Source organism: Chlorella variabilis (genome assembly GCF_000147415.1).
Source record: "Chlorella variabilis unplaced genomic scaffold CHLNCscaffold_21, whole genome shotgun sequence".
Lineage (NCBI taxonomy): Eukaryota > Viridiplantae > Chlorophyta > Trebouxiophyceae > Chlorellales > Chlorellaceae > Chlorella > Chlorella variabilis.
The window spans coordinates 147,381-171,312 of record NW_005435067.1 but is presented as its reverse complement, the minus strand read 5'-3'; the positions used below and the strand labels follow the sequence as shown (position 1 = coordinate 171,312).

Here is a 23,932-nt window from a genome sequence, read left to right as displayed (position 1 = left end):
GCCCCAAGTCCCTGAGCGTGCGTCAGGCCTGGCACAGCTAGAAGCGCCTAGTCATGCACAAACTGTGAATGGGAGGGGACTTGCAATGCGTGTGGCCCTTCTCACCGCAGCGCCCTCCTTTTGTGTCCATAGGTGACGCTGAACCAGTACGTGGGCGGCAACCGCGAGGCGGGCGTGGAGTACGCCGTCTACTTCGACAGGAACAAGGATGGGCGGCCAGGAGACGCCCGGACGCTGAGGGGCCGCCGCCTGCAGGCTGCCGCCTGATTGCCGGTGGGCAGCGATCGAGTTGGGTGCCTGTGGGCAGCAGGTCCATATTTGGGTGGTGCGGGGCAGGGGCCGTGGGGTTATGGTGCGGGGGCAAGGGGGCGCACAGAACGTGCCTGCCTTCCCTTCCCTGCCTTCCTTACCTAACCCCCCCCTCAACCCCACCACACACACCTCCCTCCCCCTGCACCACAGCTGGGCTTTACCCTCCCGGGCTTCTCCCACTCCACCACCCCGGCAGTCCACCTCGACAACGTGCGCCTGTTGGCGGCGGCCGTGGGGGCCGCAACGAAGGTGGACTACGGGTCCACCTTGTACGTGCTTGGCCTTGGACTCTCCCCGCTGCCGTGGGAGGCGCTCCTACTGGCCTCCAACAGCAGGGGGGCGGCGGCGACGCAAGCAACTGAGGTTGAAGCGGCACACTTGTCCCCCAGGAGACCCGCCCCAATCAGACTCCTCTCCCCCCTTGCTATGTCTGCACCCCACCCCTCCTCCCTCTCCCCGTTTGTGTATTTTGCCTTCATCTTTCCAGCTGCTGCACCGCAGCTGGGCCCATAGCATTCCTGTGCTCCTTATGGGTGTAACAGACAGACAGACAGACAGACAGACAGACAGACAGACAGACAGACAGACAGACAGACAGACAGACAGACAGACAGACAGACAGACAGACAGACAGACAGACAGACAGACAGACAGACAGACAGACAGACAGACAGACAGACAGACAGACAGACAGACAGACAGACAGACAGACAGACAGACAGACAGACAGACAGACAGACAGACAGACAGACAGACAGACAGACAGACAGACAGACAGACAGACAGACAGACAGACAGACAGACAGACAGACAGACAGACAGACAGACAGACAGACAGACAGACAGACAGACAGACAGACAGACAGGCAGGCAAGCAGCTGCTGAAACGGCGGAAGGGGCTAAGGGAACGGAGCAGGGAGGAGCTAGGCAGCCGGCGGTGGCTGCACCCACAGCTGCTGAAGGGTCGGCAGAGGCGGCGGCGGCGGCCGGAGGCAACACGTCGCTCCCGCTTGCTACTGGCCGTGCACTTTGTGCCACCTGTGCTTTCCCTACTAGTTGTTGTGTTTCCCCTGCTAGTTGCTGGCAGCACCCCGCCTGCTCTGGGCCGTTTGATATAAGGAGAATTCGCCCACCTCGCAGTGCCCCCAGTGCCCCCACATACATGCCTCAGCTTCCTGTCACCGGGCTCATGAGACACGTTTACACTAAATCAATTGCAATAACCGAAATATTCAAAAAATTGAATCGGAGAAAATGAATGTCTGCAGCCACGGCTGAAGCGTGGATTCAGTGTTGGAAAATAGGTGGTGCGGCAAAAGTGGAATCCTGACAGAAGAGGGGTATGAGTTTCAGAAGAGCAGGGTCACACAGAACGAGAGGTCAGGAGTGTTGTCAGGCCTCTGCCGCCGCCGGTGCCGGCCCCGCCAGCTCGCCGGGGGCGTGCAAGGCCGGCAGCCCGCCCTACTGCTGCGCCTGCTGCCGCCGCGGATGGCGCAGCAACCAAGCCGCTGGCAGCCGCTGCTCGGCCGCCGTGCAGGCGTTTTGTGCGTTGCTGCTGCACTGCAGCTGCCGTCGCCGCTGCGGTGGCTGCCAACAGCCAAGGCGGCAGGTCAGCAAGGAGGGCAAGCCCAGGCGTGGCTATGCCCAGCACATGCGGCTGCCCTCGGGCAGCCCGCCAGCGCGGCGGCGAGATGCGCTCACAGCTGGAACAGGCTGGCAGCAAAGGGAGCCCGGTACCAGCGGGCAGGGAAGGTGCCGTTGAGCAGCGCGCAGCCGTGCGCATCCCTGCAGGGCAGGGGGCGGCAGGCCAGGCGCGCAGCGGCCTTGCACGGAGGAGAATGGGGCGATGCGCAAGCGGGAGGAGCGGTGTCGTAACTGCAGATCAAGCATTAGATTGGGGATTCTCAGGAGTGATGATGCGGGGCGGGAGAAGGTCAGCCGGGTGCCCGCCCAGCTTCCCGCGCCTGGCCCAGCCGCCTCACACACCGCCTCCGCCACCTCCGCGAACCGCAGCGCTTGCAGTACAACCGTGTACCACACTCACAAGATGCTCAGCTGAGACCACGCCAGGCTGGCAGGCAGGGTCCCTGTGAGCTGCGGGTTTTCGTTCAGGTAAGCTTTCTCCAGCTTGGGCATGGCGCCGGATTGCAGCCAGCCGCGCGGGAAGGCGGGGCCGCTCAGCCGGTTTTTGGACACGCTCAAATCGGCCAGCTGCTCGGCCAGGGGAACGGCAAGGGGGGTCCAGCAGCATTGAAAAAGTGTGGCAGGACCTGGCCGGGGCAGGGTGATGTGGTGGCAGGCGGCAGGGCGAGGCCGCAGAGCACCCCCACCCACCACAAGCACCGTCATTCACGCGGCCTGGTGCTGGGATGCACATGGCAGGGAGTGCTGGAAAGGCAGGCAGCTGCGCTGCCCTGCCCCACACACCTTGGTGGCGGATGCGCCCCAGGCACCTGGCAGGGTGCCGGACAGCCGATTGTTGCCCAGCTGCAGCACAAAGGCAAGCGTTTGGCGTGTCGGGTAGCAGAGCGTAGAGACAGCAATGCGGCGCCTGCCCAGGGGCTTTGCTTCCCCCGCCCTCCATTTCAAAACGTCTTCCCAAGCCTCCACACCCCTGCCCCGGTGCACGGCCTCCTGCTGCGCTGCCCAGCAGGCAGGCAGGCGTCGAGCAGGCGGCGTGCAGGCCCCCAAGCACGGCAGGCAGGGTGCGCACCCAGAGGTCGGTGAAGGCAGGGTGATGCGCAAAGAGGTCAGCAGGTAGCATGCCGCTGAGATCATTGCCCTCGAGTTACCAGCATGCACGCCGGTACCAGACGCGGCAGCGTGATGGGGTGCTGCCGAGCAGCCGCTGGTGCGCCCCAAGAGCATCTGCAAGGCACCGACTGCAGCAGCCAGCCAGCCGGCGCGCCGGCAGGCACGGCACGCAGCCGGACATGCCAGCGTGCCGGTAGGCAAGCGTATGGCAGCAGGGTAGCGGCCGCAGTCTCACAGGGTCTTCAGAGCCGGGAACCCGCTGCTGCTCCACCCCAGTGGGAAGTGGCCCGACAGGTCCAAAGCGTACAGGCCAAGTGGGCCATCGATGGGAAGCCGGCAGCCCACTGCGGCGGCAGGCGCCTGCCGCCACCCGGGGCCTTGCGACGTGGAGGTGTGGGGTCCGCCCCGGTGATGGTCAGCTTGGTCAGCAGGGGGAAGCCCAGGGCCCAGGCTGCGGGTAGCGGGCCCGTCAGCTCTAGCTGCACCTCGAGGCGCGCCAGCGAGGGCAGCACGCTGCCAGCTGCACCCCAGCTGGCAGGCAGCGTGCTGCTGAGCCCCGGGAAGGCCAGCAGGAGCGACACAAGGCTCGGCAGGGCGCCGGGGGCGACGTCGGGGAGCGGGGCGCAGCCGGTGCCCGTGGCGGCCAGAGTCAGCCTTCATGCGGCAGGGGCGGGGGGCACGCCGGCGCTGGGCAATAAGAGGAGAACGGCAGCTGCCATGGCGCTCCCGTCTCTCAGAAACAGCGCCGTCGCTCAGGGTTAAGAACTCTTATGCCACCACGGCAGGCTGAGGCATGCTGCAGCCCGCGGCTCCAGCGCATGGCTGCTGCCTCCAGGCAGCGGCCAGCTGCGCCACCTCCCCGCCCGCCCAGTGTGCGGCACAGGCTGCTGGGTACGGCGTCCTAGCCACGCTCGCTGCCGTCGACGTTGCCGGGAATTCCATAGTCAGGGGCCAGCCGCCTGCAGGCGCACGGTGGGGCAGACGGGCAGGCAGGCAGGCAGGCAGGCAGGCGGGCAGGGCGGGGTCAGGGCCAGGATGCCGCGGGCGCTCCTGGAGCCGGGAAGATGTACCGGCGATAAATGGCAGCAGCACAACAACCACTCAGCGGGCACGCCGAAAGGCTGTGGGGGCGCTGACACTGCTCGCAGCACTGCGATGCGCCGGTCTGCGTTGCACCACACACGGTTCCAGTCGCAGGGGTGGGTTACATTGTCGGCCGGGTGCCAGCCCTCCAGTCGGTAGGCCAGCCCTGGGTGGGATTCGTACAGAGCCTGCCGAACGCTGCGCATCAGGGACACCTCCGCCTCCGCCTCTGCATCAGTGAGGCGGGCCGCGGGTGCGTTGTAGCGGGCAAGCCGCAGGCAACCAAGGGTGGGGTGGCAGGCAAGGCGGTAGGCAAGGCGGGATCCCGGAGGCGAGCGCTAGTAGGAGCAGCCATGGGGCGGCATACAGCGGCTGCTCGTGTTACGCCCTTGACGAAGAGGCGCGTTCTGCGGTGAGAGGTGCCACTGACCTGCCTCTCTGGTGCCGCTGTCGGCGCCTGCATCTGCCGCCTGTGCGGCGGCATGCAGCAGGCACAGAGCCAGCAGGCTTGCCAGCGCCCGTGCTGCCACCAGCCGGCCGACGCAGCCTCCCATGGAGCGCTGCACAGCCGTCCTGGCAGTCTGGTGCTGCCTGCCGTGAGCCTTCAGCATGCTACATACATAACATGTGGGCGCAGGTGAGGGTCCGGCGTGGCGGGCACGAGCGGAGCGGTGCGGTGCGGAGCGGGGGCTGGGAGGGCTCCAGCTGCTGTGCCAACAACCCCCGGCGCGCAGCGCGCGCCGCTTTCCAGGCTTGTTGGGCGCCTCGACCGCGACTGTGGTGCAAGCGCAAGTTCCCCGCCGCCACAGTAGGGCAGGCCACAGGGCGGAGCCAAGCGGAGCGGAACGCGGCGGGATGAATGCGCAGTGTTGCGGATGAGGAAGAAGAAGCGCGCGACAGGGGTGACGATTGCTAATCGCCAGCTCGCAGTACCACATCCGCCGCTGCGGGCCGCCGCCAGCCTCTCTTCCCCGCTGCTGCTCCTCATCTTCCTCGGTAGCCCGGGCTTTGCTGCTGGAATCCAGCGCCTGCTTTACACACTGTGCTGAGGCGCCCGATCATGAAACCGCTGCACTGCACCGGCAGGCCAGACTAGACAGAAACGCCGCCGTGAGTGCCAGGCAGGGCCGCACAGCGCCGCCGCCGGCGGAGCCAGCACGGGCCGTCCCTCACAGCACGCGGCTGGGCTTGGCGGCGCCGCCCTCCTCGGCATCGTCCCAGGTGTGCCAGGCATTGTCCACGAAGCGCTTCCCGCAGTCGATGGCATCCAGCTTTGCCTGCGGGTGACAGATCAGTAGGGGCAGGGGCGGGCGGGTGGGGCATCAGGAACCAGCAAGGAGGCTAGGGGGATGGGTGAGCAGCGACTGCGCGGTCCGCAGCGCGGCCGCGGGAGCCGCTGCACGGCTGCAGCGGCATGCAGGGGCAATGCGGCGCCCCGCCACAGCACCCCTGCATGCCCTAGCAAAGCCCGGCCTGCCGCCAACCAGCCGCCCGTACCAGCCCCACCTTTTGGTCCCAGGTCAGACTCCAGCTGAACAGCCCCTCAATGTTCTCCCTCAGGTGCGGCTCGCTGCCGGCCTTGGGGATCACAGCCACGCCGCGCTGCACATTCCACTTCAGGAGGACCTGCAGAGCGGCAGAAGAGGCAGCCAGGAAGCACCAGCCGCTTGGGAGGCCGTCTCGAGCAACCCAAGAGAGTCTTGCCAACACCCCGCAACTGATGGCTCTGCCCACTGCTGCAGGGGACCACCCGCCCGCCCAACCAAACAGTCAGCCAGTGATCCAACCAGCTGGCCAGCCGGCCAGCCACGCGAGCCGCCAGCCCGCCCCACCTGCGCCGGCGACTTGCCCGCCTCCGCCGCCACCTCCAGCAACACGGGGTGGGTCATCAGCTCGTTGTCCTTGCGGTGGCCCAGGGGCGAGTAGGCCACGCTGTGCACGCCCTGCACGGCACGGCGTGGGGTGTGTGGGCGGGTGCCCAGCCGGCGCGTGTCGCCAGCCATCTGGCCAGCGTTTGTTGACGGGTGCAGAACGTGGGTGCCAGGCCGCCAACCAGCACGCGCCTGAATTCATCCAACTGCGAGGCCAGCGAACCACCCGCTCGACCCCAGCCGGCCCGCTTGCCGGCCAGCCTGCCAGACCACCTACCTTGCGCAGGCACACGCCCACCAGCTTGCGCTGCGCCAGCAGTGGGTGCAGCTCGACCTGGTTCACCACCGGCTTGATGCGGGCGTAGCCCAGCCTCCTCAATCTGGCAGGCACGAGAGGAGAGCAGGCGGAAGCGGGGTGTCAAACACCAAACACATCTGCCAGCAGCGGAGAGCAGAGGCGCGCGGAAGAGCCGCTGCTGCCCAGCACTGCTGCAACAGTGCAGGGGGCGAGCAAGGCCGGAGCTGCCGGCACGGCGCTTCCCCAGCTCCGTTGCGCCGCCAGCGGGCGGCCGCTCACCTGCCGCAGGCTGAAGTTGCTAACGCCAATGTGCCTGGCCAGACCATCATCCACAAGCGCCTCCATGGCCTGCCTGCACAGGGGAGCAAGCAGGGAAACGGGGTGCCGGAGCAGCCGGCACCGGCGATGCTGGCATGGGTCGGCTGGCGGGGTGGAAAGCAGACGCGTGCAGGTGCTTTGCGGGCCTGGCATATGCTTGCTCGTCTCAGACTGAAGGCCGCCTTGCAGCTGCCAGGCAGCTGGAAGGCAGCTGCCAGCAGCCGCCGTGGCCCACGGCCCCGGCCGGCCAGCCACCCAGGGGAGCAGCCGCCGCCAGCTCACCAGGTCTGCCGCAGCGTGACCTCTGGGTCCGTCTGCTCGGTGCCTGGCAGCCATGCCACAGGCCAGTGCACCAGGCACAGGTCCAGATGGGCGCACCCCAGCTCCGCAATGGTGCGCTCCACAGACCGCCTGCAAGGAGGCGGGAGGAGCGGTGGCACAACAGGCGGCACGCGAGGCGGTACAGTTTGGGACCCTGGCAACACGGCGAGAGGGCTGGGGCTGGGGGCAGGGGCGCTTTGGCAGCATCCATCCAGCCAGCCAGCCAGCCGCGGCTAGCCAGCCTGGCTCCCGCAGCCAGCGCCGCCACAACCACTCCCTGCCGCACCTGACCGCCTCTGGCCGGTGCGCATCGTTCCACACCTTCCCAGTGATGAACAGCTCACCACGGCGGCCCTGCGGCAGCAGAGAGGCTTGCAGGCGTTGGCCGGCGGCGGCTGCGCGGCTCCAGCACGCTGCCGGCGGCAGCAGCGGCAGGCAGCGCAGCCAGCAGCGTCCCGCGCCAGCCTCTGTGCTGCTGCTCTGCGCCTGGCACACACACCTGCGCGAGGAAGTCCTTGAGGCCCTCCCCCACCAGCGCCTGGTTGCCGTACACAGTGGCGCAGTCTATGTGGCGGTACCCCACTGCAGCAGCAGGCGGTACACGAAACCAAGGCGGTGGGAGGGTCCGCGCCAGCGGCAAGCAGCATGTCGGGTGCGAGCCGAGGTCAGCAGCGCTGTCCAGGCAGGCAGCAGGGCAGGCAGCAGCGGGGAGAAGAAGGGGGAGGCAAGCGTAAGCGTGGCGCACCGCCCGCGCCTCCACACCTTCCAGCGCTTTGCGGATCGCCTCTGGGCTCTCGGTCTTGTAAGTGCCCAGCCCGATGAGCGGCATGCGGGTGCCCCCTGGCAGCAGCACATACGGCGTGTCGTTGATGGGCTTGTCGGCGGCAGCCTGCGACTCGTCCTGCGCCTGCAACGGGCAACCCGCGCAGGGGCAGGCGCAGCGGCAGCACCAGCCGCCATCAGCAGCGCGCCTCACCGCCTGTCGCCGTGTCCATGGCTGCCCTCGGCAGCCCGGGCCAGGCAACGCGACAGAGCTGTGGCAGCATCGACGGCGGCAGGCAGCTGGCTCACGTGCATTGGCTCGGCGACATAGCCCCGAGGCGCCGGCCCCTTCCACACCCCTGTGCGGTCGCCGCCCCTGCCGCTGGTGCTGGCCGCCTGATGCTCCTCCTGCTCCTGCGGGCCCTGGGCGTGCCCTGACAAAGAGGGAAAGAAGAGAGCTCGATGAATGGCCGCGGGAGGTGGCGGAAGCGGAGGTGGCGGGGCGGCGGCGGCATCGGGGCGGCCGCAGGCCAATGCGCTCGGTCTCACTTGCGCTTCCATAGGTCTCCGTCTTGACGAAGCCAGGGTGGTGGAGGAGGTGAGTGAAGCCCCCACGCCCCGACCACTCCACAGGCTGGCAGCCTGCATGCGGCGGGGGGGGAGGCAATGCGGCAGCCTGGGCTGTCGGAAAGATGATCCGAAGGTGCAGGGCCGGACTTTGTGTGGTGGGTGGGGACATGCGAGGGAACCCACCGTCGCTGGCCATCTTTCTGCCTCTGCTGCCTGGCCTACCGAAACTGAGGGACAGTTTGGATGAGGGGAGCGCGAATTGCATGTGCAGGCACCCCTCAGGAGCTGGGTTATACACATATGGGTGCCGCCAGGTGGCGGCAGGCCAAGGTGCCTTCTGGGCGGGTGCGGCCGCAGCTCCCATCAAGCTAGCTAGCTCCAGTATTTGGCTGATGCGGGCACAAGATCCGGAGGTTGCACAGGCAGGGGCAAGCCACTGCAGCACCCTCCGCCGACAGCGCATCGCTGCATTGAGGACTCCTTCGGAAGGACCAGAGGTGGCGGGCACGATGACGTGTCGGCCGCCGCCTCGCTCCTGGCGCATCCTCTCAGCCTTCAGGCTGCAGTACATTGACCGACGAGAGTATCATAGGAAGAAGACAGAATGCGATTGGCACCTTGATTCCAATGCTGCCATTGCGGCACACCCTCCTCAGGGGACCGCAGCGACCCACCACCGGCAGTGGCGCTGCCGAGCACGGCGGAGCCACTGCCACTGGAGGAGGGTCCTGCCGAGCGTGTGGACCATTTCTCCTGCTATCCTACCTCTGCCGAAGCACAGCAAAGCCGTTCGGTGAAGATAGTACCGGCCCTGGTGGGAGTTGCGCGAGAAGCTGGGCTCCGCCCTCGCCCATCCCAAAGATGGAAACCCTCCTCTACAAGCCTCATCACCCTCCTGAACGGATTCCTGGAACCTCACAAGCCTGCTATCGCTGTCCTGGCCGGTTTCACAGGCTCCCTGGGAGCCCTACTGCTTGGTTTCCTGCGATGAAGCGCTTCACCACTTGATTCAAGCTTGACGACGCCAGTGCCCCGCAATTCCCTGACAGCTTGCCACGGCAGCCCTTGTCCCGGCAGCAATGGTGGCGCAAATCCCCGTATGCCGCGCGCTCATGGCCTGGTGAGCGACTGTGGCAGGCCTTCGGGGGCCCATGGAGCAGCGGGGTACGACGCGCAACATGCGGGCCACCCTGGTGGCGGAGGGTCCTCTCGCCGGCGTGACCGCCCGTTTGGGCGGCGCCCCCCCCCTTCGCTTGCACACCCACCAACCTCATTGCGCCGTATGCTGACGAGCGCCCGCAGCAGTGCACTGTTCGCTTCGGACAGCACACCACATTACCGCATGTGCGCAGCCTCTGCCACCAGGATGGGCCACTGGCGAATGCCAGGCCTCACCCTTGCACCGCCTCGTCCCGCCGTGCAGCGCCGCTGCCCGGCTGGCCGTGCAGCGCTCCCAGCCCTTCCCCAGCTGCGAGGCAAGTGCAAGGCGTGGTCCGGCTCTGGGGTGGGCAGCTGGAGGGCCCTGCCAGGCAGGCTGGCATTTGCCGGCAGCCAGCCGGGATTCAGGGGCGGAGGTGACCCCGCTGCCAGCGGCTCAACACTCTTCTTCATCCGCCGTGCCGCTGCCCCGCAGGTCTCTGCAGCGGAGCTGGCGGACATGACTCATCTGCTGGTGCAGGTGGCGTGGTGGCTTGCGGCGGCGCCAGCGGCGCTTGCGGCCGCGCTGGCCGCCCACGAGGCGGCCCACCTGCTCACCGCTCGCGTGCTGGGCCTGGCGGCGCACATGCGTGCGGGTGCGCGGCGCACTGCCCGCTGCCCGCCATTTGCCTGGCCGCTGCCGCTGATGGGTGACTGGCTGGCCGGCCTTGCTTTGCCTATCGGATTGCAACCGCTGCCTGGCAGCGAGCGATGCCCTTGGCAGCTCGCTGCAGCGCCTCATCGACTCTTCTGCCCTTCACTCTTATCCCCCGACCGCACAGGCCCTGCCGCCATCCTGAGAGTGCTGGACCCTCGACCGCCTGGCTACCAGGCGTCCTGCTGGTACCACCTGCCGCACGTGACTGTCGCCGCTGAGGGCTGTACCGCGGATGCCAGGGCTGGCGCCGGCACCAGCCGCGCCGCCGCCCTGTGGTGGACGCGCCACGCCGGCTGGCTGGCCAGCGCGGCGCTGGCGGCGGCGGCGTGCTGGGCCCACGCCACGTGGGCCGCGGCCACGCCCCCCGGCCTGGCCGTGGCTCTGCACGCGGCGTGCTGCGCCAGCCTGCTGGTGCTGGCCTGCGCGCTGCCCACCGACCTCTGCGGGCGTGCCGCCTCTGGGGCCGGCACCCCCGGCATCCACGCTTTCTTCTGCGGCAACCTGGGCCTGCTGCTGGCCTCCATGACGGCAGCAGCCGAGGCAGGAATAGACCCTTTGGAAGTGCTGGAGCGCCAGTGCACCATCTCTATGATGAGAGGGGCCCAGTCCGGTGGCCTGGTCACCCTCGTGTCCAAGGGAAAGCGCAGCGGCGGCGCCGGCGGCCTGGCGGCCGCGCCCTGGCTGCAGGTGGCGGGCGTGCGGCGCCGCGTGGCGCCTAGCAAGCGGCAGAGCCTGGCGGTGCTGCTGGACAGGCAGTTCCGCCGCGCCACGGGCCCACGCGCGCAGCACCCCGGCGGCTACGGCCTGTTTGTAGGTGCGTGGGCTGCCTAGCCCCCCCTTCCCCCCCACTTGTGCCCGACCACCCGCTGCCGCCGTCCCTGCTGACGCTCCCCGCTGGCCCCCGCCGCCTGCCAGCCGCTGCCCATCAGCCTCTGCCTGCCGCTGCATCAGTCCTCACCCCACTGCTGCGACCGGCCGCTTGCTCCTCTGTGCGCTTGCAGGCCACACCCGCTTTGCCACCTCCTCCATCCCCCTCCCCTCCGAGTCCCACCCCCACCAGTGGACGCCCCCGGCGCCAGCCGCCGTGTGGCGCGCCAAAGCCAGCCGCCCCGGCGCGGTCGTGCCCGGCATCGAGCAGTTCGGCATCTACACCACAACGGTGCGCGCTGTGTGTGCCCTCCCTGCCGCCGCCGCCTCCCTGCCGCCACTGGCGCCAGGCCGCCGCCTCGGTTGACGTCCAGCCAACACCACGCTCGCTTCAACCCACCCACCTCCTGCCGCCTCCCCTGCCGCCCAACCCTGCCTGCAGGCGACTACGATTTCTCCCGTGATGCGGCGGGATGGTACCGCACCCACCACGAGATCTCGCGCTTCCTGGCCGCGGTCCTGGACTGCCCGCCGCCGGCCAAGTGCGACAGCATCAACATCGCGGGCATGCTGGAGCTGCACCGCACCCAGGTGGGGCGGTACAGCCGTTACCGGTAGCTGCATGGCAGCTGTGTGGTAGCTGTATGGTAGCTGGTGCAGCCTGGCACATCCGGTGCAGCTGGGACAGCCTGATACAATCAGGCGGTAGCTGACAGGGTGGCGGTGGGGTGGCTGCCAGTAGGGCTGACGCCTCGCTGGTGCCCCATCCAGCACCCAGCACCCAAGGCCCCACTCTTTCCACCCCTTCCTTCACCCCACCCAGGGTATGTGGGCCGCCTCGCTGCGCCTGGCGCTCGTGGAGGTAGCGGGCGTGCCGTTTGAGGCCGTGGCGGCCACGCCGGCGGCGGCGTCGCTGGCCCGCGCAGCCCACATGCCCCCTCCTCCCAGCAACGGCAACGGCCACACGCACCCTCCTCCCGGCAACGGCAAGGTGGCGGGCGGCGGCGCGATCGCGGAGGATGTGGAGGCGGGCGTCGCGGCGGGCGCCGCCGTGGCCAGCGCTGCTGAGCTGGCGGCCCTGGGCGCTGTGTTGGACAAAGCGTTTGCGGATTTTCTGGCGGCGCGGGACAGTACCGCGCGCCTGGGCGTGGCCTGGGGCGTGGGCGACTGGAAAGAACTGGAGGAGGTCAAGGAGGTGCGGCGGCGGGTGGTACCGCCCGGCGCCGAGGCACGGCGCCTGCTGTCGGCCGTCGGCGGCGCGGCGGGGGCGCGCGGGCTGGCGGCGCGGCTAGCGGCCGCGCTGCGCTCCGCGCTGTGCGACAAGGGGGCCAGCAGTGCCACGCCGCGCCTGCCGGCCTGGATGGGAGACGCCAGCCCGGAGGCCCTAGCCACAGCAGCCCTGCACAACTTCATCCATGCAGACCTACACACAGGTGAGGGGAAAACGTTATAGAGATAACTTTTGAAGTAACTTGAAAGCGGCAGCAGCTCCCCATCTTGCTGGTTGTTTATCGTTTCGTGCTTTCTGGCGCTGAGCAGCAGCAAGGGTGGCGTGCCTGCGTGCCTGGCACGCTGCCACCCGCTTCGCGCACGGTAGTTGCAGAGCACAGCCTGGTGTGCCTGCCCTGCCCTGCGCCTGGCCGGCGCCCATTACTCCCTGCTGTGCATGCCGCGTGCTGCAGCGCTGGTGCGCGTCCTCCGGCAGGGCAAGGGCAGCTTCGGGGTAGCTGCCATCTGCACGCTGGATACCGACCGCATCTGCCTGGCCGCCTGGTGAGGCCTGGTGCCGGCCACAGTGGATGTGCTGCTGGTGGGGGTGGAGGTGTCGCTGTGGCTGGCCGAGCAGTTTGCGGCTGACCTCAAGACGCTGTTCCCGGGGCTGCGCGTCGCCGCCATCTCCGCCAACAAGGTGATCGGCGTGCTGGGCATCAACCGCGGGCGCGTGCCCGCCACCGGCTTCCCCTTCTGCCGCTCCTCGGCCCGCATGGACGCCGCCATTGCGCTGGCCATATCACACTCCGGCCAGACCTTCCCCACCATCCACGCCGTGCGCCTGCTGCACGCCATGATGCCGGGCCGCGTGTTTGCCATGGTGAGCAGAGGCCGGCCGGCTGGCTGCAGAGTGTGGATGCGAGGAGAGCGGAGGCAGCGTCTGTGGCAGCAGGGAGGCTCGGTGTTTGAGCGTGCCTGCCCTGCCCCGTGCCCTGCCTGCCTGCCCCGCCTCCTGCCGCTGCCGCCCTGCCGCCCCCGGGACCAGCGCGCTCCCTGCGCCGTCCCCTGCCTCTCCACCTCCCCTTCCACCCCGTCCACACCCTGCCGCCTCGCAGAGCGGCTGCATCGACACCAAGATGGCGCTGGTGCTGGGCCAGCGGCTGTCACCCGACGCGCCGTTCTGCGAGCGCTGCTTCGACACCAAGGCAGGGTGGCGCTCCGCAGAGCCCGCCAGCATCTCGGTGGTTGCCACAGCCCACACGCTGACCGAGCTGCTGCTGTACACAGGCGCCGCGCTGGGCACGGCAGACGCCTCCGGCGGCGGCGGCGGCGGGGGCGGCGCCTGCGGCGGCGGCGGGAACCGCGCGCTGGCCTCAGGGCTGCCGCCCTTTGGGCTGGCGCTGGCGGTGGAGGATCTGCTGGATCTAAGGGTGGCGCGGGACAGCTTTGTGCAGGCAAGGCGGGCTGGCCGACGTGTCGGCCGGCAGCCAGCCGGAGCGCTGGTGGCAGGGCCGCGGGAACCAGGGCCGCCACGCGTCATGCGCAGCGGATTGCCGCCGGCTGGGGCAGGAGTGGATGTGCAGTAGGTAGCTGACACACGCTTGATGCAGCAACGGCTCACGCCCACACCCGCTCCTGCCTCTGCCGTGCCTGTGGTGCAGCGGGCCAGCCCTGCGCTGACCGGCGTGGACGCAGCGGGGGCTCCCGTCCCCAGCCAGCACCACGACTCGCTGGTGGCGGCGGGCCGCCGCTGGGCGCTGCACATCCTGGAGGGGCCCTGGGCCTGGGCGCTGGCTGCCGCCTACATCGCCGGTACCGTGATATCTGGATACCCGGTGGGTGGACGTGCCTGGCAGCTGCTCGGCAGCTGCCGCAATAGCTGCCACGCGCAGCAGAGTTGTGCAAGCGCTGATGCGCGGTGCCGGGGTGCCGGGCTGTGGCGCTGGGGCGGCTGCTGCGCTTCCGCTCCACCCCTGCCGCATGCTGGTGGCACGCGCAGCAAGCGTGTGGCGCCGCCGCTGCCGGTGCAGGTGGTGCATGCGGTGACGGATGCCATCACGGCTGCCGCCGGCGCATCCACGTCGCTGGTGGATGCCCTTGGCCGCGTAGCCCTCGTGTTTGACTCCATGTGAGGGCCGGAGCCCCTGCTGTGCCTGCTGTGCCTGCTGTGCCTGCTGTGCCTGCTGCACCTGCTGTGCCTGCTGCGCCTACTACTGCTACTACTGCTGCCTTGCGGGACTGGCCCCCCAGGAATGGCCCCCCGCCCCGCCGCCGCAGGATCTACATCTGGTGCGGCATCCTGGCGGCTTGCCTGGTGCAGCGCCGCCCGCTGCTAGCCCGCTGGGGCAGGCGCACGCTGGTGGTAGCCGACGTGCCCTACGTGCACCAGTGCGTGGAGGCCTTTGTGTCCAAGATGTTTGCCCTCTCCTACGGCATAGCTTCGGTAGAGGTGAGGCCAGCCTTGCATGCATGCCTCACGCATACTTGCGCGAGGGCGTGCCACCGCCGCATGCCTGCGTGCATGGCGCGCCTGCCGCCGGCTGGGCCCAGGCGTGCCGGGCGACGGGTAGCGGGCAGCCTGCGGGGAGGCACGGTGCCGCTGGCTGCCGGAGGCCGTCCTGCCGCAGCGCCTGCTCGGCCTCCTGGCGGCCATCGCCCCTGCCGCCCACCACATCCAAATCACTGCCCACCCCGACCACTGCCGCACACACACACACATACACCGCTGCCTGCACCCACCCACACCGCTGCCTGCACACCCTCGCAGGTGCACGGAGCCAACCCTGCCGACCACCTGGTGCACAAGTTCACCCACTGCGTGGCCAGGGGCACCCTGCTGGCCATCGGCCGCCCCGACGGCCGCCTCTACTCGCCCACCATGGCAGAGAGCTGGATCCTGCGTGAGTGGGGTGGGGTAGCGCCTGCCGCGCTGCCGCCAGCTGGCGGCGCCAGCCAACGGGGTTGCAAGGTTGCCAGGCAGGGGTGGCATCATCCCCGCATGCCATGCAGCGCATCTGGGCTACACCCACCCACCCTCGGCTGCCTGCACCTGACTAGCCTTGCACCTCCCCTCTGCCGCGGCCCGCAGTCGGCCTGCTGCAAGCCAAGGTCATCGCCAGCCTTGGCTCGCAGCCCGAGGTGCTGACCCTGGGGCACAACCCTTTCACAAACGAGTACATCACCACACACCTGGTGCTGCCCACCACACGGCCCAAGGCGAACCTGGACAGAGCGTGCTGTGCAGTGCAGTGCTGTGCTGTGCTGTGCCGTGCCGTGCCGTGCCGTGCTGTGCCGTGCTGTGCCGTGCTGTGCCGTGCTGTCGGGATGGAATGGTGCTGCCCGCTGGGCAGTTGGCTCGCAAACCTTCTGTTTCTCCCGTCTCCTTCTCTCATCCCGCCTCCGACCCCCAACCACCAAACCCACACCTCCTCCCTCCCTGTGCAGGTGTTGGCGGAGCTGCTGCAGAGCCTGGACCATTCTGAAGGTGCCAACCCCAACGCCCTGCACGCCGCCCGCCGCCACTTCCTGGCCGGCACCCTGCTCAGCAACGCGGCGGTGCAGGCGGTGCACAAGCACCACTCCGACACGTTCGGAGCCAGCATGGATGAGCGCCCGCCGGGCGTCGAGCACGGCGGCGGCTGCGCGGGCGGCCTGGAAGCAGGCGGCGGCAGCGAGCCCTCCAACCTGGCCCGCAAGCCTACCCTTGCAGACCTGACCGACACGCCACTGGGCGGCTTTGGCTCGCGGCGGCGCTCCATGCGCGGCGGCGCCGGCGAGGGCCTGCAGCGCAGCGACAGCGTGCTGTCCTACGGCGCCGACAGCCACGTGCTGGGAGAGCACCGCCTGAGTTCCATGACGCGGCGGGACGAGGTGGAGGGGGTGTGGCAGCGCACCTCCAAGCTGGCCAAGCACAGCGACGCGCTAATGGCGGACGGCAACGCGGACGCCACGCGGGCCGCCATGGGATCGCTGGCCAGCCACATGAGCCAAATGCTGGATGACCAGGTGTGGGTGGGGGTGTGCGGGTGGGTGTAGTGCGGGTGGCGGTGGTGGCGGTGGTGGGGGTGGTTGGCTGCACGCCTTTCCGGGCCACCGGCAGGCTGTGTTTGGCGCCCGGCGCCTGCCCGCGCCCGCGATGGCAGGGGCGCGGCGCCGTGGGGTGGGCAGGAGGCGGCCTGGGTGGGCAGGAGACTTCTCCTCCTTGTTTCTGGATCGCCCGGCATATCCGCCGGACGCTTTTTTGATGCACATCGCTGACGTGTTGTCCTGCCTGCCGCCGCGCGCGTGGCGGCTGAGCTGCCAACTGGCGCAGGGCGTGATGGAGGCGCTGGTGGAAAGCCGCTTCCTGTCCCTGGAGCGCCTCCTCGCCTTCTTCGTCAGTGAGTGGGGCCCAGGCTCGGCCGCCCTGCAGGCGCTGCCGCCGCCACATGCACGCGCGATTGGTCCCCTGCCCAGCGCGCTTCCTTTTGGGGATGTCATGAGCTACTGTGTCGATCGATGTGTGGTGCACGCGTGAGGAGGTGCTGTTGCTCAGCATCAAACCTCGCTGCCGCCGCCCAGCCCGCGGACGCACCAACACGCATGGCGGCCACCGCCATTGCTGCCCCCGCAGTGTTCCACGCCATGGCTGCCCGCGTGGCGGCCGCCTGGCCCCTCACCTTTGACATCTCCCGCTCCCAAAGCGGGCTGCGCATCGCCACCACCGCCTCACCCGTCACCGCTAGTGACATCGACTTCACGCTGGCAGAGGGCCAGGCGGAGCGGCTGCTGCGCGGCGCCAGCGGGCGGCACGCGGCCATCGCGGCGCGGTGGCGCAGCGCCGCGCCGTGCGCCGCGCGCCTGCGCAGGCTGGGCAAGCTGTGAGACGGCCTGCCGCCGCCGCCGGCGTTTCGTCCCGCCGGGAGCACCAGCGGTGCTGCACCGGCTCCGTGGTGCATCCAGTATTGTTCTTTCACAACTGGCTTCTCATTCACACACACTGTGCTCCGCGAGTGCTCCCCAACCTGATTCTGTTCCTACCTCCCCCTTGCACCCCGCCTTTCCTGCTGCACCTCCTGTACCCCCAAACCCTGCAAGCAGCACTGGAATAACTGTGTCTGTCTTTCTGTCTGTCTGAATATTCCCAATAAACCTGAACCCAACCGTGAGATCATCCGGCAATGTAATCCTTGCACCCCAGACCCAGCAGGCAAAACATCCTACGGCCGCCGCCGGCAGAGGAAAGGCGCCGGCGCAGATGCAGGGGCGGATTGATTTGCGCTGCGCCGCTTTTCTCGTTCATTGTGCCTCTATCTGCCGAAACGTTCGCAGCAATGCAGCGCCTGCTCCTTCTCGCGCTCTCCACGCTGCTGGCGGCGGCCCAATGGTGTGATGCTGCGGCCGCAGGTGAACGTTCGGGCCAAACGCTTTGCTTCGAGTGGTGTAGCGGCGAATTTCAATGCTAGTAGGACGCCTTTGAGAGGCGCGGCCGGCAGGAGCGCAGCGGCAGGAGGGCAGGCTCAGCGGTGCCGCCGCTATCTGCGCCTTGCCTGCCCTGCCGCAACGCCAATCCCCGCGCCTGCCTCGTGTTTAAGCTGCAGGCGACTTCACCTCCGCCATCATGGTGTACAACGGCACCGCCTCCCGCGCCCTGAGCCTTGCCGACGGCCACCTGGCGCTGGCGGAGGGCGCGGCCGGCCTGTGCGGCTACACCCCCGCCACCTTTGCCGCCCAGCGCAAGCTGGTGCTGGCCTACTGGGCGGCCCGCCAGCAGGGCCCGCTGGCCTTCTCCCTGTGCAACTCGGGCCACTTCATGCACAACCTCTGGCTCCTCACCTGCCCCCGCCCGCTGGAGCAGCGGGACGGCGCCGACGCGCCCGCCGAGGGCTGCACCTGCCAGCTGCCGCGCGGCCACCACCCCTGCGACACCGGCGCCTATGGCTTCAGGGCCACCGCTGACACCCGCCCCGGCTACTGGTGAGAGGCTGCTTGCGGGGTGGGGCGCAGGCATGAGGGACGGAAACAGGCCCCTTGCACGGACGGCATGTCCTGGCACGCCTGCCTGCTCGCCTTCTCAGAGCGCTACCCAGCGCTGCTGCCAACTGCCACTCGCCAGAGCCTGCTGGATGGCTTACCACCCTGCCGCAGGTACTATCTGGTGGTGCAGTCCAACCCACCTGAGACGGGAGAGGATGCCAGCCGCACCTTCACCCTCACCGTCGGCCCCGCCCCGCCCCAGTCTGAGCCTGCCGCTGCCACCGCTGACCATGACTCTGAGGAGGCTGCTGAGGGCGGCGCCGCCAGCGCGGCCGGGGAGCAGGGCCAGGACCTGTGCCGCACGCAGGCGCCCGCAGTCTGCAACGACAGCGCCGCCTGCCGGGACGGGTGAGTGGCGCATCTGCCGGCGCAAGCAGGCTGCGCCAGCGAGGGGGATCAGGCACCCATCGTGAGCTGCTGCAAGCATGAGAACCGCCTGCCGGCTCTGATGGCGCCGGCCCTCCGACTCGCCACGGCTCTTTCGCTTATGGCTGCAGGGCCTCCAATCCCTACTCTGCTCCCGGGGACAGCCAGCACGCCCCAGTCTGCGATGCGATGTGAGGCCAGCCTCCCTCCTGCCGGCAGCGGCAGCCGCAACGCAAGTGCCGGTGCTGCGGCGCGTGGGAGCGTGTGCTAGACTTGCGCTGTGGTGTTTCCTGGTCTCCTGCCTATCAAATCATGCTGCTGTTACACAAGCTTGGCATCATGCATGCCGTCTGCTGTTGGTTGCCTCTCTTTTAATGCAAGAGCCTTATTTAAGGATGCCGGAAGTGTTGCCGGGTCACGTCGCGGTGCCAGGGGCGCCGCCAGGTGCGCCGGGAGGGCGCCAGGGCGCCGGGCTTCCCTCCCTCCCCCTCCCCCTCCTCCTCCTCACTCGTCGGGAGTGATCTCGGTGACCCAGCGGCAGCTCATCTCGTAGTCACTGGCCACAAGCAGGGCTGCAGCAGAGAGGGAGCGCACGCGTGTGCACCCGCAGGACGCTTCCATATGCCCCTCCTGGATCTCAGAGGTTCCACGCGGCGGCAGGGCGGCTCCCAGCCTGGCGGCGCCGTGCCCCCTACAGCCCCGCCACCCGGGCTGGCAGCTCACTGATGGTGCGAATCCTGGCCTGCTGGGAGCACACCCACTGGACGGTCCCCTGTGCCAACATGTTGGGCTTGCCGAGAGGCTGCACAGCAGGCCCCGGCGGGCAGGCCCGGGAGCGGAGATGGGACGATTAGGCACGCAGGCGTCAGGTGGCAGCGGCGGGGCAAGTAGGTGGGCAGGTAGGGGTCGGGCAGGCCTGCTGCGCTCACGTCGGTTTCGATGCAACCCGACATGTTATCGAATTCGATGCGCTTGAAGCCTGGATGGAGCGCCGCCGAGCAGGTTTTTAGCGGAGGGCCACAGGTTCGGGGCAGGGTATTGGGGAGTGGCCCGGAAGCACACATCGCAGCACACAGCAGCAGCAGCAGCAGCGGCAGCAGCAGCAGCAAGCAAGCAGCGGATGCCGCAGCTGGCTGCAGTTCCAGACAGTGGGCGGCGCGGCTGGCAGCACCCACCGGGATCCCGGCAGTACCAGGCCTCATCCAGCTGGTCGACAGCATGCTGCATGCTGCCAGTGTTGGCCGCATCCACAAACGTCTCCCACAGCAGCTGCCTCACCCTCTCCTCCCGCTCCTCCTCGGTGGCGGGCTTGTAGCCGACGGGGCAGGCGACGTCTTGGGTGGTGGAGTTGGCGTCTGCCGGGAACACAAGCCTGCAGGCAGGGCGCTCGGCGGCGGGGGCGGGTGCAGCGAGCTACGTGAGCAACAGGCAGGGACAGGCTTTGTGGGGCTGGAGGAGGAGGGAGGGCTTCGGCGGGACGGGCAGCAGGGAGAGGCTGCCTGGCACGGTGCGCCTGCTGCCGGCTCACGCTTGCGGGTTGAGGCCGGTGGTGAGCACCCAGGTTTTGTTGCAATTGTCTGGCTTTGTGTCCATAGTGAACTGCCCGGTGGTCTTCTCGTTCTCCTGGCACGGGTTGCTGCGGTGGCGGCACGCGGGAGCGGCGGCAGTCGCGAAGCAAGTCAGGTGCACTGCCAGCAGAGTGCGCACCGCAGCCGTAGCAGCATGGTGGAAGGCAGCAACAGCGTGGATGTCAGCAGGCCCGCAGCAGGCTGGATGGCATCGGCAGCAGCAGCTCTGCCTGCCAGCCACGCTCACATGGTTTGATAGGTAAACTGATACATTCCCTCATTGTCCATGCACACCGGGACTATCTCTGCAGGCATGGCAAGCCAGGCAGGTGAGGACGGATCACCTTGCCACCAATAGCAGCGCAAAGGTGGCCAGCTCATAGCAAGGGCTTGCCGCTCGGGGGCCTCGTGTTGGCAGCGCTGGCAGGCAGGCGCGGCGAAGCACGCTGCGGGCCGCCATCGCACCGCACACAGTCCCTCTGCTGCAGCTGCGCACCCGTCTCATAATAGTCCAGTCCCTCGGGCGTGATCCACACGGGGAGCCAGTCGCAGATTTCGTGGGCGTGATCCTGCCAGCTGCACAGGCAAAGGAGCAGGCAGGCAGTGTTGGGAGAGCGGGCGGCGGCAAGCCGGCGCGGCGGCCGGCCGAGGTATTCCAAGCGCGCTCAACCAGTTGATCCGCTTTTCGGCGCCTTGCCCGCCGGCACTTTAGCCGTTTGGGGGGGCCATTCAGAGCATCATTAGGTGTGGGGGGTGGGGTGGGGGCGTGGGGCGGGCACACACCCCTCGAGGCCGATCATCAGCGCTGGCTCAACCTCAGACTCCAAGACGGGACGCATGCCTTCCATGCAATCATCCGCCGCTGCTACGTGCAGGGCCAGCAGCAGGGCAAGCGAGCAGAGGGCAACAGAGCGCATTTGTGTTGTCGCTGTGTTTCGGGCGGCGGGGAATGGCGGGGTCTTCTCTTTAGGTTGTAATTGCGGTTTAAGGGCGTTTGCAGCGTCACAAGTGATGTCGAGGGTTCGGTTTTGGCACAGGTGCAAGGCGCCGCCAGCCGGCCGGTGGGCGCCGGCGCTAACTGGTCGCGTGAAGGCGTTGCGCTCATCTGGAATGACTTGTTGCGATCAAATATGCATTTTTCAATGATACGAGGGGTGCAGTTGGCATTGCAATGGCACACGGGGCAGCCATGTGCGGAGACTGGCGGCGGTGGCACCGTAGCGGCACCTACCAGGTTGCCCACAACCAGTCCTTCTCATGATGCTGTAACCTTTTCTGTCGCCTCGTGCACTGCCCGAGCCTGTACCAGCGCTCCCCGTCCACCTGCGGAAGCCACCTGCAGCAGCGGCGCTGTTCTCGGAACGGCCGGGCGGTAGGTATAGAAAAGGCCATGGCGCGTTGCCTCCTCCCTCTTCATTCCTCACTCACTCACGCCGCATCTACACCATCGCAAGGATGAAGAGCGCCTGCCTGATCCTGCTGCTCCTGGCGGCCGCCCTGCAAGGCCACGCGGCTGCTGGTGAGCCTGGCTACGGCCTGCTGCCACGCTGATGCCAGTGCCTGATCGCGCTGGGCCCGTGCGGGCCCCGCCGGGACTGCCATCGCGCCTGAGAAGCGTGCACGAATGCCTTCGCCATCAGCCGCTGATCGCCCTTCCAACGCTCTGCCTGAGCCCCTCCGGGAGGCGCAAGGGGGCACAGAGCGTGCTGCTGCAGCTCGCATGGCGCGAGACGCCCGTCTGGGTAGCCGCCCGCCGGTCCCGCCGCCGCGGATGCAAGGCCGGATTGAGACGCCGCTCACACACCGCCTGCCCTTCCTGCCCTGCCCCTGCAGACCACCGCAAGCTGCTGCAGTCCTCCGCCTCCGCCAACGCCCAGGCCTTTGCTCAGGCCGCCGGATCGGGCAGCGCAGACGCCTTTGCGCAGGCCGCCGCGACAGCGCAGGCTCAGGGTGAGAGTCGAGGGAACCGACGTGCAGGCGCAGTGCCAGCATGCCCCAGCTGCCAGCTGTCCCCGAAGCGTGATCCAGTCCAGCGAGCTGCGCACCTCTCTGCCTGCAGGCCAGGGCCAGGCGCTGGCTGAGGCCACGGCACAGGCAATCGCTCAGGTGGGTTGCCAGAAAGCATGTCGCAGGTGGCCGCTCGCCTCCCCCCATCAGCCAGCCGCCCGGCGCCCTCCCGCGGCCCGCCGCTGCCGCCACCGCTCCCCGCCTCCTGCTGCCGCAGGGCCGCGGGCAGGCGGTAGCGCAGGCGGCCGCCGAGGCGAGCGCCAGGGGCGGCGCCACCGCGCAGGCCTCCGCCGATGCCTTTGCCCAGGTGGGCGTGCTGGCGCGGCAACGGTGCCATGTGGCGCTTTGGAAGCTCTGCAGGGCGGCCCTTGGCCTGTTTGCCCTTGTTGCCCACCTGCCATGCATTCCTTCCTCGCAGGGACTGACCCAGGCCATCTGCACGAACCCCACCGCCGGCGCCCAGGCCCTGGCCACCGCACTGGTGAGCTGCCAACCTGGCACAGGCGGGCTGGGCTGCCGCCAGGCAGCCCACCAGCTCAGGCTGTGGGCGCCGTCCGCACGCTGTGCGTGCTGTGGTCCTGGCTTGCATGCCGGCATCAACGACTCCCATTCTGTCCAGTCCCTTCTCATGAGCCTCACTGCCGCGCCCCACCCGCCCAAACTGACATGCAGGCTCAGGCTCAGGCTGCGGGAGGCTCCGCCGCCGCCTCCGCCATCGCCTCCGCCAGCGCCAGCGCCATCACCAACGCCTGCCGCCGGTGCCCCCAGGAGACTGCCTCCGCACTGGCCTGTGAGCTCCCCTGCTGCTGGCGCCTGGATGGCCCTCCTGCTGCTCCCAAAGCTGCTGCCTCCGGCTCCTGCGCCCCTCACGCTGCTATATCCAAGTACCAACCGACCCCCTTCCCTGCCTCTCACCCCAACCCGCAACCCGCCCTTTCCTGCAGTCGCCTCCGCCTCCGCCCAGGCCTCCGCCCTGGGCGGCGCCAGCAGCACCGCCAACGCCGTGGCACAGGCTGTGGCCCAGTCCAACGCCGGCACCCTCAACCCACAGTGCATCCCTCTCAACCTGGCACAGGCCAACGCCCAGGCAAGGGCGGCTGGCTGGAGCCGCTCCCTTGCTTGCCTGCTGCCAGCCAGTGGCTGCCAGCAGTACCAGCACGTGCCACCCGATTGACAGGCAGACAAGGAAACTTGCAGGCAGCCGTGCTTCCCGGCTCGCCGCCGCACCTCTTCACTCCTCTCCCTTTGCTCCGCAGGCCTTTGCCACCGCCACTGGCGGGGCCAGCCCGAGCGCCGCCAACGCCCAGGCCTCCGCCTCTGCCAACGCCAACGCCCAGGGCAACGGCAACGCCAACGCGCAGGCCTCTGCCAGCGCCAACGCCAACGCCGGCGCCGGCAAGTGAGGCGGTGGCGAGCGGCAGGCTGGCCTGTGCATCGCCAGATACAGCTGGGCCCTGCTGCAACCCAGGAACCCGCCACCTCTGCCACATCCCAAGCAACGCTGCACAGCCCCTCAATCAGGCTTTTGAGACGATTCCTTAGCGCTCCACGCTGCAAACATTTCCTGCCACCTTCTGGAAACCGTTTCCCGTCCACACCCGCCCTGCTACTGCGCGGTTTGATAAGTACTTACATTTATGCCAGAGTCCTGGAATCTCTGCCAGAGTCACAAGTTAGAGAGTGAACAAAGGATGGTCCAGCAGACCGCAACGAAACGACGGCGGCAGGTGGGTGCCGCCGTCGTTTCGTTGCG

General features: G+C 68.4%; 5 protein-coding genes across 5 annotated transcripts; 2 read left to right on the top strand and 3 right to left on the bottom strand.

The window, feature by feature from the left end:
* Positions 1-2,009: 2,009 nt before the first annotated feature.
* CHLNCDRAFT_138562 (hypothetical protein) lies at positions 2,010-3,076 on the bottom strand (the record flags this gene model as incomplete). The annotated part of the gene is made up of 4 exons (XM_005844608.1): positions 2,010-2,097; positions 2,357-2,523; positions 2,740-2,799; positions 3,026-3,076. The coding sequence occupies 4 exons, from the start codon at positions 3,074-3,076 to the stop codon at positions 2,010-2,012; spliced, it is 366 nt and encodes a 121-aa protein (XP_005844670.1).
* A 221-nt stretch (positions 3,077-3,297) lies between these two features.
* On the bottom strand, positions 3,298-4,703 carry CHLNCDRAFT_138561 (hypothetical protein; the record flags this gene model as incomplete). Its single annotated transcript, XM_005844607.1, has 4 exons — positions 3,298-3,410; positions 3,437-3,720; positions 4,204-4,378; positions 4,580-4,703. The coding sequence occupies 4 exons, from the start codon at positions 4,701-4,703 to the stop codon at positions 3,298-3,300; spliced, it is 696 nt and encodes a 231-aa protein (XP_005844669.1).
* Positions 4,704-5,318: 615 nt separating this feature from the next.
* Positions 5,319-8,485, bottom strand: CHLNCDRAFT_138560 (hypothetical protein; the record flags this gene model as incomplete). Its single annotated transcript, XM_005844606.1, has 12 exons — positions 5,319-5,426; positions 5,656-5,775; positions 5,982-6,092; positions 6,298-6,369; positions 6,598-6,670; positions 6,919-7,047; positions 7,244-7,311; positions 7,457-7,539; positions 7,720-7,864; positions 8,029-8,153; positions 8,269-8,361; positions 8,473-8,485. 12 exons carry the CDS (start codon positions 8,483-8,485, stop codon positions 5,319-5,321), a joined length of 1,140 nt encoding a protein of 379 aa, XP_005844668.1.
* Positions 8,486-9,368: 883 nt separating this feature from the next.
* On the top strand, positions 9,369-17,086 carry CHLNCDRAFT_58787 (hypothetical protein; the record flags this gene model as incomplete). The annotated part of the gene is made up of 16 exons (XM_005844691.1): positions 9,369-9,409; positions 9,713-9,863; positions 9,923-10,082; positions 10,269-10,958; positions 11,454-11,602; positions 11,835-12,444; positions 12,694-13,103; positions 13,339-13,725; positions 13,885-14,058; positions 14,254-14,351; positions 14,501-14,672; positions 14,991-15,123; positions 15,312-15,466; positions 15,668-16,228; positions 16,536-16,602; positions 16,836-17,086. Exons 7-16 carry the CDS (start codon positions 12,996-12,998, stop codon positions 17,084-17,086), a joined length of 2,106 nt encoding a protein of 701 aa, XP_005844753.1. The 5' UTR covers positions 9,369-9,409; positions 9,713-9,863; positions 9,923-10,082; positions 10,269-10,958; positions 11,454-11,602; positions 11,835-12,444; positions 12,694-12,995.
* A 4,541-nt stretch (positions 17,087-21,627) lies between these two features.
* CHLNCDRAFT_138556 (hypothetical protein) lies at positions 21,628-23,582 on the top strand (the record flags this gene model as incomplete). The annotated part of the gene is made up of 8 exons (XM_005844690.1): positions 21,628-21,691; positions 22,006-22,122; positions 22,232-22,278; positions 22,397-22,486; positions 22,598-22,660; positions 22,852-22,969; positions 23,124-23,338; positions 23,436-23,582. The coding sequence occupies 8 exons, from the start codon at positions 21,628-21,630 to the stop codon at positions 23,580-23,582; spliced, it is 861 nt and encodes a 286-aa protein (XP_005844752.1).
* Positions 23,583-23,932: the final 350 nt, after the last annotated feature.